Raw genomic sequence first — 15,309 nt, forward strand, 5'->3', positions numbered from 1 at the left:
AAGCAAGCACAGGGTGTAGAATGGATGGCTTTCCCAAAGGAAAAAATCACAGGGAAACAATGGGAACCCCACATTGAGGGACACAATAGATCAGGTTCTCCTGATCATGAGAAGGCAACCAGGAGGCTACACAGCAGACATCTTCCCAGGCCCTGCCACAGCTCTGGAGCAAAACAACTGCGAGTTGCACAGACATCAAAAATAAATGTGAAAATTGACTTTGTTTGATGCTGGACCTTTGACCTCAGTGTCTCCTCTTCCACCCCTGGCTCCTGATTGACTTTCAGCCATCTCCCTTAGAGTGAATTCATTTCTTTGTTCCTCGCTTCCCACCTACACCCCAACTTTGTGCTCTTCAATCAGCTTCATGTGATGAAGCTCAAAGGTCTCAATGATTTCCCGAAGGTTTGGTCTGTGGGGAAGAACCAAGAGCTTAGGAGGGGTGAGAAAAGGTCAGACAGGAGCACGCCAAGGAAGCAGTGACTACAGAGCTATAATGGACACTGGGAGAGTTGACTTTAGGCTTCAATAAAAGCCACAGGGTCACAGCACTGACCCATTTTGGTAGGGTCTTATATTAAAGCAAAGTACCTCTTTCTCTAATTGGCTCTGTAAGATGCTGGGACTCACAGGTCTCAGGCACTACTGATGTGAATGCAGAGCACTCGGCACTTGCAAAATCTGCTATGAAGTGAAATCATAAAGCCACAACGTGACACATCTCCTGCAGAGACAAGTTCCTGGAGCTGCTATAGTGCCTCATTTTTGCTGTGCGTGCAGCAGAGAGGAACCTGAAGTTTCAATCTTAGTACTGCAGCTTTACTGGTGAATAACAACAAAAATAAGCATGGGAGAAAAGAGTGAGCCTGAAGGTCAACAGGGACCACCCAAAACAGTTCAGCAGTCAGGAGAGAAAGCAAATGAAGAAGGGACAAAGGAATAATTTAGCTGTGTTCAGAAGGTCTAGACAGTGCTGTTATTGTTGGCTTTGCTAATAGGTGATTACTAAGAGGCAGCTTACGGTAGTTCCATGGAGCTCCTTCCATCAACAGTGCACAAAATAAAGTAAAAAGCAGCACCAGCTGTATGAAGCACAGAGAACAGCCTGCAGAAGGAAGGCAGGGCCTTGTAAAACAGCACAAGGTCTGATTTCGGCCTCTCACCCACCAAGGCTGGAGCCTGGGAAAAGATGGGGAAAAATCCTGGGTGTTGCAGAAGGGGAACGTATTGTTTTCTGAGTCAGCCCTGAACAAGGCCGGAGCGGTGGCTGTGGGGCTACACGCTGCCATGCACACTTCTGCACGGATCCAGTGTAAAACCACAGCCGTGACCACTTGTGGTCACTGAAGATCCCACTGTGCTTTACACAGCCCTGGTGTTGATGGCCCAGCCCAGCTCAGCTGTTGTGCCCGTGTAAATTCCAGTCATTGCTCGTGGCCGTCTCTCAGTAAGGTGATGTAACCACGAGGGATGTCCCCAGGCAGAGGGATGAGTGCTGTGAAGGGTTACAGGGGTCGGGAATAATGATATTTATCAATTACCAAAGAGAACCCTCACCTGAAAGCCAAAACTCAGCACCTCAGCATCACACAGCGCAAAGGGCAACCCCTGCCTGGATGGATGTTCAGCTGAACTGTCAAGATGGGAAGAGATGGGAGCTGCTGTCTAAGCTTGGTTCTATGGACAGGACTCTGTGACAGACAAAAGCCTGCACAAGTCTGCAGACAGAGCTAAATACATTAATAGAAGCTTAAATTTGGTTAGCACTTAACTCGATCTAGCCTTCCTAGATGTATACAAAGACCTCAGAAATTCACTTAGCAGCCTGCACATCAGGTCCTGACCTGGAATTAAACACAGCAGCCTTTTCCAAGAAGCTCTCCAAAAAGTCTCAGTTTGAAGAGTTAGTTAGTGTGGTAATTCCAAAACCATCACCATAACAAACCTCAAACACCACAGTAGGATGAGATGTTCAGTGCAAACACATTTCCATGGTGGCCCGTGCACTACAAGTTCACGTCTACTGGATCAACAGCAAGTGGGACTGTCCGTTGCCTTTATCAGAAGGTCAGAGAAGCATAGAATCACTAAGGATGGAAAAGAACTCTAGGATCACCAAGTGCAACCCTCAACTCATGAGCACCATGCCCACTGACCACGTCCAACAGTGCCACGTCTGCCCTTCTATTGAAAAGGTGAAGGCATCACTCCTGATTTTAGCAAGGAAATAGTGCTAAACTATATGAAGAAGGTATCAAAGAACCTTCTTGTGAGGACAAATGCTGCCTCTCCTCCAAAAGCCAGCAGGGAAAAGCTTGGATATGAAACTTGCTGAGCTTTCTACTCTGCAAAGCACTCAGACCACCAGCCGTATTCACAGCCTACAAACACCATCAACCTCCAGGATTCAGGTCATGCAGAAAATACCAGCTACTGAGGTATCAAGACAGCAAAGAGCAGAAGGGATCGATTAGTAAGAAAACATCGTCACAGTGATTGCCCCAGTCAAAACTAGGAAGTATATCAGCGATGTGAACTGGAAGCATCAGCTCAATGCCATGACTTGGAGCACAACAAAAGCAAGGAAGTTCAGGACCAGACACTCTCACAGGCAGCTACAAATACAATTTTGCAGCTCATCCTCCATGAATGGGATCTCTGTAAATGACCTGCAGCAAAACAGCATCCACCCAGTGACAGAGATGGAGATTATCTTCTATTTAAACCAAACCTACATGTACGAACCATTTTGCTGCTGTCTGGTGCAGCATTTGGTATCTGATGAGAAAAATTATCCAATTACCCTCTCCCAGCCCAGATTGCTGTGCACTGCAGCAGACACCAGTGGAGCACGTTCCCTTTGCAAGTCAGCAGACTCTGGCCGGCAGCTGGATCCTGCTGTCATTCACTCTCTTGCAACCCCACCCAAGGGATGGCAAGGTCACCCTGTGTTCTCCTCCAGGGCAGGGCACAGCTCAGCAGGTCGAACAGAGCAATTATACAGGAGGAAATGAGGAAAGACCCTTCTGATATGCAGGATTTCTTGGCAGGAGTTTGCTTGCTGACGTCTTCAGCTTGGGACACACTCACTTGGATTAACACTGTGAGGTGCTGGGGTTTCTTGAGAACACTTTTAACACCATCATTCCTCAGTTGGGATGAGCCACATAACCTGATTGGTACTGACTGTTATTAACACTCTACCTGACAAACACTTGTTCTCCATACAAGCATCTCACAGATGCTTTTCTAAGGGATAAAATACATTTTGAGAGGTCCTGCATCCTATTCCCCTTCATAAGGTATCCCCCAGCCACCACAGCAACGCTGGGCTATAAGGGTTGCTTAGGCCTGACCACATCGCCCAGCCATGGAGGACAGGACCCCATAGTGCCATCACCACCCACTATCTACCATCACCCAATCCCTACCCCATTACCTTCCTCAGCTAATTGCCTCCTGCTACACGGCCATAAAGCAAACCCTCCACGTTAAGCAACTCGACGCACACAGGTAGCGCAGCCGGAATGACGAATAGCCCTCACACAGCATTTGACTAGTGAACAGCTTGTTATCAAAGCCTATAAAGCAATCTTAAGCACAGCAAAGATTAAACAAGCCTATCTCTGTTAGCCAAAGAGCTCCATTTACCCCACAGAGCGCCAAAGTGAAACTTAACCCAACCTTGACCGCTCCAGCTGTCAAATGCTTGCTAGCCATGAACCCGCACTGCGCAGTTCCCAGTTGCGGCCCTCAGGAAGACTGGAGGCAGGGACAGGAATGCAGCAGCAAGATTTAGGGCTTTCCTGTATCTGCTTCGAGATAAACCACGCTAAATCTCTGCCTCTCGGACAAACCAGCTGACCCTCATTTGTTATTGCACGTTACTCTCGCGAGGCTTCTAGGAGACACGCAAGCCAGGACTAAACTGCTACAGAACCAAAAAAAACACATTTTAAGAAATTCTTTTAAGGCCGAGGAGAAGAGAAAATTCGGGAGCTGTTTGGTTTTATGGCATGATGCATTTTCTCCCTTCGCATCTCCCTGCAGAACTCCTCACCACTTCAAAGGTGCTGGTTTCTCTCCCTCCATCCACAACTGCCTTTCACGGCTCTTTTTTGCTAACCCACTCCCTTGGCTCCAAAGACACGACTTACCTTTTCCTGCTATGGATTAACATAATTAAACTGAACCTAGGACAGTTTTTCCAACCATTTTTCCAGCTTCGTTTCAATTCTGCTACTTCTGAAGAAGGGCTTATATACCTAAAAGCCAGCCTGTTTTTTTCCACCTCTATCAGTTTGGTCTAATAAAAGATATTACCTCTCCTCACAACCCGTACATCTCTTGAGCGCACTTGAAAGGAAGAAAATATTTACCCCGTAAGAAACATGGTTGGCAAGTTATTTCCCCTGACTGCCTCTGATACCTGTGAAGGTTATTTGCAGGCTCATAAAGACCTCTTTCTCTGTCCCAGCTCAGCTACTTCCAGAGTCACAGCCCTGAGCCTTTGAACTCCTCATCTGTTGCTGCCGCACCAATAGCTGAGGCATCCCAATTACAGCAACGCGGGGCTGAAGCTTTACTCCCCAGGTTCCCAAAGAGGCTGGCATGACCTGAAACGGGGCTGCAGGGCACAACATCATGGGGAAAGGGAGAAGGAGCTTAACTTGGATATCTCTTGAAAATAACAAAGCTGGAACTGGAAAGCTTGATGTGCCTTAGGCAATCAGTGGGGCAAACTGCTGCAATTCAAGCTGGTTTTCAACAAAAAGCCAGCAGGAACTGCAGTATCCAAGCACAGGATAGTGCACAATATTGGGAGACCAGTGTTCAGTGAGATGATCATCTCCATGCAGATGTCTCTCTAGGACCCACACTCTGTCTTTTCAAGCCACTGTATCACTCGAGATAAGATGTGATGCACTTGTGAAGCTCACATTCAGCTTTTCTACACCTAAACTGTAACCGTGTACCACCCCATACAAATCACTATCTCCTTCAAAAACCATTTCCAGCTACAAACTACCCTAAAGTTCTCACCACCCTACTTGTAGGAAGAAAAAGTCAAATGCTTCAAGGGTAAATATGACAGTTACATATTTGCCCCAGGGCAATACTGAGCAGGAGCCCAAGTGACTGCAACACCAAAGCATGAAGAGAAATAATTCTGTCCCAAGCTCTTATAAGTTGCACTCAGTTCCTCTTCTCTCAGAAAACAAACCCTCTGTCCTGTCCCACACAAAGACCTCCAGGTTCTTTATAGGCAGAAAAAAGGTACAGATGTTCAGAGATGTGGTTATAGCTGTATCTACACAACAGAACCCATAGCACCAAGGACCCCTGGGCTAACCCTAAGCTGACACATGCAGGCATGCTGTGTTGGTCCTCTGAGAGCAGAGCAACCTGTGTGCAGCACTGAGCTCTGCTGCTGGCTGCTATGTCAGAGGTGCTGCCCACAGAGATGCCACAAGTCCCCACTTCCCATCTTGTGGTTTCTGTGCAAAATCACACAGCCTCCCTACAACTCATCCAGGATCAGTCTCATGCTGAGCTCTGAGACACTGGGCAGACTATAAATAGGATCCTGGGAAGAAAGGCAGACCTGGAAGGGACCTTTAGAGCTCAGTTCATCCAACACACCCTCTCTGTGGTTCACTAGAAGGGAATCAATGAAATGACTGCAAATTCTCTACTTGTCCCTTGAAAACGTTCCCACATCTCAGTACACAGGGGAAACAAGCACACATACAAGGGGTTGGCTGTTAGTAGTGATGAGCCCCAGTGCTCCAAGCAATGGCATTTGGGATGGAGCAGGCACAGCACCTTCCATCCACACACAAGAATAAGCAGGACTGCAAACCTACACAAGACTCAGATTGATCTTCGTAAAGCAAATCATGCTGTCCTGGGAGCGAGGCTTATCTTTCCTTCTTTATGAGATAAAATTGCATTGAATAGGAGTTGCTTTCATCTTCAACACGAAAATTTCTCTTAGAAAGTTCTGGGGTTTTTCATCAGGGATTTTAAAGTGAAATTTGTCATTATTTATACCCAAGAAGCAGGTCTGGACTTTCTCTTCCTTCTTTTTTTGCCTCTTCTTTACTTGGCTTTCGATGAACTCTTTCACCACTAAGTCTCCCTGCAATTGCTAGGACTACCAAGTGCTGGCAAAATGGCGTACAGCCCACTTTGGAAGTAGTTTTGAGGTCATTATTAACAGCAATTAACTCCTAGGATTGGGAGAAGTCAAAGTAGCATAATGAAGCTGGACGGCCAACAGCATAAGAACTTGAAGGAGCTGGGGCCCTTGCACCTGCTATAGGTCAACACCAACAAACCGATTACTCACATGCTAAAACATGGACAGTTCAGCACTTCCAAATGGTTCCTATGTCTGTCAAAACAAGTTTTCTTTGGCAACTGCTATAGGATTCAAATCACTGTGTTTCTCCAGAGCTACAAATAGCCTTCATCTAAATGAACAAATAAGTCTTCCCTCAGCACCACAGGAAGGTGCAGGTATCATGAGGCTCCATCAGGGTTGGAAAAGACCTCCAAGACACCCAGTCCAACCATCCATCTACAACCAATATATGAATGAAGCTTCCTTGGGAGAAGAAATAGAGGGAGCGAAGGTGCTCTGCCCAGAATACAAGACAGATTTGGCATGAGGCTCCACCTAGAACACAACCCACTGACCACACTTGATGGTAAGAAGAGAGTTTATCCCATTTCAGCACCACCAGAAAGCAGAAAAAAGAGTTAAGACAACATTCTGTGACATTAAACCAGGCCATCTTGGCAATGTCTTCCTCTCTACTGTCATGAATAGTAACCCCAACCAGAATTAATAGGCTGCAGAGAATTAAGTGATTCAGGGGAATCCAGTTCTTACCCATCTTTCCATCTACATCAGGCCTCCATTCCACCGGTCCCAGGCACTTGTACCTTATCCTCCGCTTTCAAGCATCCAACCTGCAACAACAAACATACACAGAGTTTACAGATGGATTTTGACACGGCAATTGGGACAGAGACTGAACAGGATCATTCTTCACACAGCACTTCCCCACCATCCTTTGGGCTGGGGGAAGAAGGGGCAAGGAATTGAGACCTGGAGTCCATCCTCCTCTACACAGCCCAAATGTTATGCATTGAGTACACTACAAAGCCTGTACCTTTTCATATATATATATATATATATATATATAAAATAATGTTGGAGTAACAAGCTTACAGTTCTGCTACATGTCTCCTTGTGTAAGAGGATGCCAGTTTCCACTTATAAGAGTGGAAAACCTCACTTCAGTCTGAACGAAGGCACAACATTCAAACAACGAAAGTGAGACATTCACTACAAAGGAATGGCTGCAAACAGGGATTGAAAGGGTTTTCTGCAGCCGCGGTGCCTCAGTGCCGGCAAGCAGGAGGATATTTATCCAACCTATTTTGAGAGAGACAAGCAGGAAGGGAAAGCGATAAGACAGCGGTGAAGGCGGAGAAGTGAGAGCCACTGAGAGCGCTGCTCCTTTCACTGCTGCAGCTTCATCCTGAGACAGCGCCGCTCACAGCGAGCTCTACTCTGCCCGTTTTCAAGGCAAGGACGAGGCAAGGAAGAAAGTAATGGGCTCAGATGGGTTTAAAGTCTTATCTTGAGGAGGCTGGTCCACGCCAAAGGGGACTGAGAGAACAGAAATGCACCAAAAAAATCAGTGTAAAAACTCCGGCTGATTGTAACAAGAACAGGAAACAGCTCAAATCCTCACTGCTTTTGCTTCCAAAATTGATGCAACGCTTCCAGCAATTGAGCCGCGCTCAGAGTTTGCTCCGGGGCCACGTGCAGATAGCCTGCATTTAACCCTACATTCCTGAGCCAGCCCAGCTTAACTCCGCCATCAGTGTCACGGTCAGGCTTTTCTAATGGCTTTTTGGAGAACTTTCGGACCTTTGCAAACTGATTCTAGTCACAAAAGCAGACCTACAGAAACCATGCGAGCAAACATTGGAAAGACATGGCCCCAGAGATCCCAGTGAGCACACAGCTCACACAGCACAGCAGATCTCATGGATACGTCAGATAAAATGTTTACTGTTGTCTCAGATCTCCTTAACCCTGAGGACAGCCAGCCTTCACACTGGGCTGTGAACACTGTTGATTTCTGTGGCTTCCCAAAGACACGTACCAGCAGCTTCCTGTTACAGAAAGACACGTTCCTGTTTCTAGTATAAATTCTGCCTCTTTACGATCTCCTTTAGAAAGCAGGGAAGCAAAGGGAAAGGAAAAATCCTTTCTCTGCTCCACATCACTTTGAAGCAGTATCCCATTCCTCCTGCCACCGAGATCTCTGACCTCCGAGTGCTGAAGGCTGGGTTGGATGGGGCCCTGGGCAGCCTGATCTGGTGGGGTGCAACCAGCCTACAGCAGGGGGTGATACTAGATGGTCCCTTCCAACCCAACATCTTTAAGATCCCTTCATACCCAAGCCATTCTATGGTCCTGAGATTAGCAATCAGCTCCCAGGGATGCCAGGGCAATGCAGTGCTTACATTCCAGGTATGAGCCATGCATGAAAGGGAATTGGGCTACTCCAATCTGCTTGGGAAACTGCCAGAGGAAACCTCCAAATAGATGCTCTCACCTAGAGAGGTTGTAGAGTCTCCTTCTATAGAGGTAGTCAAGGCTCATCCGGATGCCCACCTATTATAGGCGGCCTGCTTCGGTGGGGGCACTGCACCCGATGGTCTTTTGAGGTCCCTTCCAACAGTACCAGCAATACCTACTCACCCCAGCCTGAGCTCCACTTCACATATTGGTTTGAAGGTGTACGGACACATCACTGTAAAACAATAACAAGCCACGGTTGCCCCCAAAATGCGGCTCAGCTGGAAAGCTACTCAAACTAGCATTGCTAAAATTGGGACTTTCCTTGTTTTTCTTTCAAGCAGCGGGGAACAACATGTTGGGCTCAGAGCGTTTAACAAGCAAAGAGTCAAGCGGAAAAAATCTCTCCTTTTTTTTTTTTTTAAGAGTTGACCACATTAACTTTCAGCAAGTTTCCGGGAGTCCTGCCAGGGCGCTGGAGTTTTGTATACTACGGAACTGTTAAAAATATTATTGTCAATGTTATTTTCAAAAAGCTTCAGAGGCCAGGGCTGGGGTAGCATTAAAAACAACGGCAAAGCAAATGAGATTGTTTTAGCTGGGAGATACAAACGTAGGCATGTGGGTAGCCTGGTCAAACAGCCTGCAGGCTTGGCCAAGAGGGATTCAAGTGCAAAGAGTGGTTGAAATATCAAAGATTTCCTTGGATTATCACAGTCATAGAATGGCTTGGATTGGAAGGGATCCCAAAGATCATGTAGTTCCAATCCCTTGCTGCATACAAGGCTGCCAACAACTATATCAGGCACGAGATTAACAAGAATTGTCAGATTTTGGGGACACTTGAGACATGCCCCATTTATATGGCATCCGCTCCTCATCTAAACCATGCAACACACAGGTGTGGTCAAAAGAACCCATTCACGCTTACAATCCTATGTTTACGAGCATGCAACAGGGATGGACTTTCTGCAAGTATGTGTAACCAGGGCCCAGGTTTTCAGGCTTATAAGTGACCTTAAGGGACAGACTGCACAAGCCAAGAGGAGAAAAAGCCTTTCCTAAGGCTGCAAAGCAAGGAGTGACACACATGCACGCCAACAGCTCACATAAGGAGGAACCCAGTGCTCTGGAATACACTGCATGAAAGCCAACAAGGAATTTGATACGAACACACATCAAGCAAGGATTTTCCTCCCCATTTTGGAGCACAGCAATTTAAAACAGCTTAAGAATCTCTTGCACAACAGTATGTTGCTCGAAAAAGAGATGCTCTGTACATTTCTAAGAGCCATCATGCAAAATGGAGGATACCTTTCATCACAAGTGACCAAACCAATGCAGCTGTGCTCAAGAAATCCCTCCTGAGTCATCCTGTTACACCTGCTAGAACCAACATGAGCTTTAAAACCTGCATGGCAGACAGCTGTTAACCTCCCCGGCAGCCCTTTAAAAGAGTCACTAAGATTTTAAGACATCTCCCCTATCAACTCTTTCTCCTCCTGCAAGTGATTCCCTAAATGCAATAACACATCCAACATGTTCCAGCCAGCTTTTCTCAGTAGGTTTCACTCTTCCAGTAATAATTCCTTTACCAAATTCAGTGGAATAATCAGTCATTTACACTGGTGCTTATATACAAAAATAAGTGTTGGTTTTGCACAGAGATCACCAGCTGCCAGAAAACCATAAAACAAGGAAGCAAAAGGTCTCCAGGCTTCATGGCCCATCCTGATAAAAGCATGAAAGCTGCTCTGCCACCCCCCAAGGAAGCCTACTTGCTAACAGACCCACTTTCCTTCATTGCCAGCTTCCCACTGACATCTCACCTCTCCCACAGTTTGCCCTACCAGCCCTCATAAGCCACCATTAGCCTCCACTGGCTGTGATCAATAGGCCTCTCAGCTGGCTGCCCTAACGAGCTGCAGCCTCAACCCTGCAGCCAGTCTGCATTCGATTGATCAAAACACAACTTTCTGATCAGCAGAGAAGCTGAGGGCTCAGACTTACTACTGTCTGCTCTCTCAGCAGCAACCTGGTCATTGTAGCCTGCCTACACCTATGAGGTGGTATGAGGGTGGGTAGTGATAGGACAAGGGGGAATGGTTTTAAACTGAGACAGGGGAGGTTTAGGTTGGATATTAGGAGGAAGTTTTTCACCCAGAGGGTGGTGACGCACTGGAACAGGTTGCCCAAGGAGGCTGTGGATGCCCCATCCCTGCAGGCATTCAAGGCCAGGCTGGATGTGGCTCTGGGCAGCCTGGGCTGCTGGTTGGTGACCCTGCACATAGCAGGGGGTTGGAACTGGATGATCTCTCAGGTCCTTTTCAACCCAGGCCATTCTATAATAAGTTTGGGTGGTCCTGAGCAGAGTCAGGTGTTGGACTCAACGATCCCTGTGGGCTCCTTCCAACTCCCGCTGTTCTATTATTCTCCGATTATTTTCTTGCTCACACCACTTCTGTTGCGTAATTCCGAATCTAGATGAGACCAGGGGAAGCCAAGCTCAACAAGCACTTAGTGGCAAGGCAAGATTAAAATGCATGCTGTGTTTCTGGGTGAAAGGAATGCATTCCTGCATAGCCCCGGGACATTGCCGACTCCAGTTTGTGCACACATTGATGGGGTGGTGATGAGATTATGAAACAGGAACACGTGGGTCAGCTTTCACATAAGATTCATTCTCCTTGTCCTCCTGACCTGTGGTATCACATGAACTCAAGTGAGCTTGCCTTCCTGTGCGTGACCATCCACACATGATACAGTGTGAACCATCAACAGTGCAGGAACCAGAGCAGGTAGCACCAGAGCAGGGAAATATGACCTGAAGACCTTCAGGAGAATGGAGCCCATCAGCTGCAAGAGACCACGGACCAACCCTGGACTGTCAGGGCAGCCACACAACACCTTCAAATGCAAAGAGTGTCAGAGCAGCAGTTGCTCAGCTGCTCCCAAACCAGGTCATTTATTAGGCACAGCAGGGAAACAGTCAGCTCGCCTTCGAAGAGAGCCCTGAGAAACACTGAGCAACTCAATATCGATTCCCACGGCCCAGTTTCAGACAGACAGGATTAATTTCCAGGATGGAAAGGAACATATGCCTGCATATCAAAACAAAACACAGGAGCCTTTCCAGTTCTTCAGCTGCGTTTCAATGGAAACCAGAAGGCCATCCTGACGGAAAGACTTCAGTCTTCTAATTAACTCTCCCTGTTGAGTATTTAATGCCGCTAATTGATGATGAGAGGTGGTGTCCAGGCAGTATTTGCAGTTGCTTTGTAAATCCTTAGGCTAAGATTTCTCCAAATCAAACAATAATAAGGCAGACTTTCTCCCTGCTGTAAGTCCCCCCTCCCCACAAGACGTCTGCTGGAGGAAAGGAGTTGAAGCTCATCTCAGGGCTCATTTACAAGTGTTGGAAACCTTCCTGGAAAACGTCATCTGTGATACTGTCACTTCCATGCAACATGCCAAGAAAAAGACCATGGGTGCCAGGGACATGGTGTGTGCCATGAGACACCCGGCCCCTACCCTCCTCACACTGAGGGGAAAACTCCTCCTGATTCAGCAGAGCAAACAGTCCACCAAGGGATGTCCCATAAAACCACCAGAAAACTACATGAAATGCATCATGGTGTTGGGATACTGACCAATAAGGCCAACACACAGCCCCAGAGGTCCAACACGGGGTTACCTCCAGCAAAAGCTTCTCCCTGGTGGCGAAGCAAGCTTGGCTGCTCACCTGTATCACACAACAAACCTGGTTTCCAATCCCCAGTGTTGACCTCACATCACTGTTGACCAGGAGACGCTCTTGAAGGCAGCAAAGTATCCTAGATGCAAAAGCCAACGCAATCCCAACACAGCAAGGCAGCACATGCCTTGATAAGAAATTTCTGCTCCAAACCCCCACCTACATTCAGCATATGCTCCAAATCGTCCCTGAATTAGGTAAGGACAGGACCCATCCCTTTCTACCCAACACTCAGTGACTGCAATCTGAGTTGCTAAGTTGCTCAAATGAAACCGGGCTGTGTGAAACAAAATAAAGCAGAAGTACATATGCATGAGGCTGTGCTATGGTTACACGTTCTGAGGAGTAATAAACGAAGCAGTGCTGATGGTCCCAAAGCTCTGGTCTGAAGCTCCAGCACAGATCTGTTTGTCATAGCAATAGCATTTCCACCTGCACCTTTCCTATGTCTCCTCCGGGAGTCTTCACGCGACGCCGTCATAGACCACAGCAAGCAGAGCCCAGGCCAGCTGTGCAGATGTCTCGCTGGCTGACCTCGCCTTGCCAAAAAGATTCTATTTTTTTCCCCTAGTATTAGTTTTCAAACCACCTACTCCATCATGCGCATCAAGCACAATTAGCTTATCCCCAGAACATCCCAAGGAAGATAGGCTGATGCCTGCAGAAACCGAGCTGCAGCAAGTCGACGGGAAGGCTCGAGACACGCAAAGAATGCTGAGTCTGATTTACTACCAAACCCTCCTGCTGCGAGCAACTGGTGCACATGCAAGTGGAGTCACGTGTGCAAGGAATCCCGCACCTGCACGGGCTGCTCCGTGGTACCTCCAGTAAATGAGTCCCATCTGCTTGACAGCCCATTCATAAAAACACCCCAGGGAGAAAAACCGCGCGCCAGCAGGGAGGTGGACGATATGATCTCATAGGACCTTTTCCATCTCTTAACTTTTATGCTTAGTCACAGAATAAATATCTCCCATGGTGTGAAGAAACGTGCTGGCTTTGCTCGCCCGCTCACGTTGGCAGAGCACTGCCCTCCAAAGACATCTCCCTTCCTGTTGCTGTTTCCTTCACGCTTGCAGGATGTGCCCAAGGAGAATTAAGCCAAGGAGGACTCGCATGTGATCCTTCAGCTTCAATGAGCCCCAAGGCACCCCAGCCAGTCCATTCATTCCTCTCCCAGAAGCCACAAGAAGTGCAAGAGCCTCGTTCCAGTATTAATGGACAACCCGCGCTTCTCAAGCACTCAAGCACGACCCTGTCCAATAGAGAGAAGCATCCTGTCCAGCATAAAGGGGGCAATGCAAGGAACCAAAGGGTTTGGGGAGCCACGCAACCTACATCTCTTCTTGCAACTGGATGGGCGTCAACGGATGGTGAAGCAACACTTGCCAGTCACAACACTGGAAAGAGGGCTGAAAGTAGAAAGTTCTGCTTTGGTTTCTAGTTCAGATGCTGGGCCACGGGCTGACCCTGAGCATTGCAAATTCTCACACGATTTGGTGTTTTTCATTAGTAGCCCGTTTCCTGGAATCACATGATGACATCAGAATCCACACTTCCTTATTTTGGGTTAAAAAGAAGTACTTGCAGATGTCAAAGCTGAAGAAAGAAAGGTAAGTCAGGAAGTCTGGAATGTTCTAAGTTCACTATAATTAATTATTTCTTTTTTGGAGGATGGAATGGGATTCAGGACTCTTTCTCCACTGTTATACAATGGAAACCTTACACTGCGGGGAATGACTTAACGTGGGTGGGCTTCAACACCCCCAAACATCCCCACCTGTAATTCACAGATGAGAAAGCAAGGCTTTCAGAGCAACACTTTCCCACACACCACAAAGCCCACAAAGATCATCTGGTATCAACCCCCTGCTATGTGCAGGGTCGCCAACCAGCAGCCCAGGCTGCCCAGAGCCACATCCAGCCTGGCCTTGAATGCCTGCAGGGATGGGGCATTCACAGCCTCCTTGGGCAACCTGTTCCAGTGCGTCACCACCCTCCGTGTGAAAAACTTCCTCTTTCCTCTTAATATCCAACCTAAACATCCCCTGCCTTGAGGACTAGCCCTGCTGCAAAAGCCTTCTTTAGATCTTATGCATCCCATACCATGCTGTTGCAGCCCTGCTGGGCTCAGTGCTGCCATGTTACAGGCATGTGAGCTGCAGCTAATCACGGCATGAAGTCATGAACTTTGTCCCTGCATCCGCATATCCGCAAGCGCTGAGAACAGAAGACTGCAGATCAGAGTTATTTCCTTTTCTGCATAGAAAGAAATCACGACGATCCAGAAGGCTCCCACCTACAGTCTGCTGTGCTGTGATGTGAAAAGGGCAGCGAGGTGATGGATAAAACCAGTGGTCTTTGCCCTTGGTGCCCAAAGCTACAGAGCTAAACAAGATGCACAGCAATGAGAAGCCAGAGGAGAGCAAACTCCTCTGAGTTTCTGCATTATCTCACCTTTGAGATTAGGAGGAAGCGAACACAAACCTGTTCAGTCACATTGTTCCCACTCAGCCTTGGCTTTCAGCCACACAGTTACACCGTTGCAATTACACTGCTGTATTCCCCGCTGTTCCCAGGACAGATGTGCTGCCCCTGTGCAGCCCCAAGGGGGACGTTCATCCCTCTGTATGCTCCGAGGTGCTGCAGTACAGCTGCTCCCCTGACAGGCGTGCAGAGGATGCTGTAAGCTGGGTGCAGAGGTCATCAAGCATTTGGGGTCCTGCCGTTATCCCACAGCTCCCATTCCCCTCCACCTGATGCTCCTCTTGCACCACTTGGTTCTCAGGGATGCAGACCAAACCAGAAAGTGACTCAAATAATTACTTAATATAAAACAAAATAAAAGGACATAAGGTTGACCAGACACTAAAACACAACTTGCTATCAGCCAGCGTCAGGCTGAACGGGGCTTTGATTTCTATGATTTGCATTAGAAGAAAAATGCCAC

The 15,309-nt window shown here is 47.6% G+C and overlaps 1 protein-coding gene across 3 annotated transcripts in view; it reads right to left on the reverse strand.

The window, feature by feature from the left end:
- The window catches only part of LOC107308787 (mitogen-activated protein kinase kinase kinase 3-like), a 54,245-nt gene that overhangs the window by 34,693 nt on the left and 4,243 nt on the right, over window positions 1–15,309 (reverse strand). For 2 of the 3 annotated variants that reach the window (XM_015852910.1, XM_015852906.1), the window contains exon 2: window positions 6,899–6,978. In XM_015852910.1, the coding sequence (XP_015708396.1) occupies window positions 6,899–6,902 (4 nt within the window). In that variant the 5' untranslated portion in view covers window positions 6,903–6,978. Of the gene's footprint in view, window positions 1–6,898; window positions 6,979–8,788; window positions 8,841–15,309 lie in introns of all 3 variants that reach the window. The other variant, XM_015852909.2, reaches the window with a different exon arrangement.

The sequence above is a fragment of the Coturnix japonica genome, chromosome 2 (genome assembly GCF_001577835.2).
Source record: "Coturnix japonica isolate 7356 chromosome 2, Coturnix japonica 2.1, whole genome shotgun sequence".
NCBI classification, from domain to species: domain Eukaryota; kingdom Metazoa; phylum Chordata; class Aves; order Galliformes; family Phasianidae; genus Coturnix; species Coturnix japonica.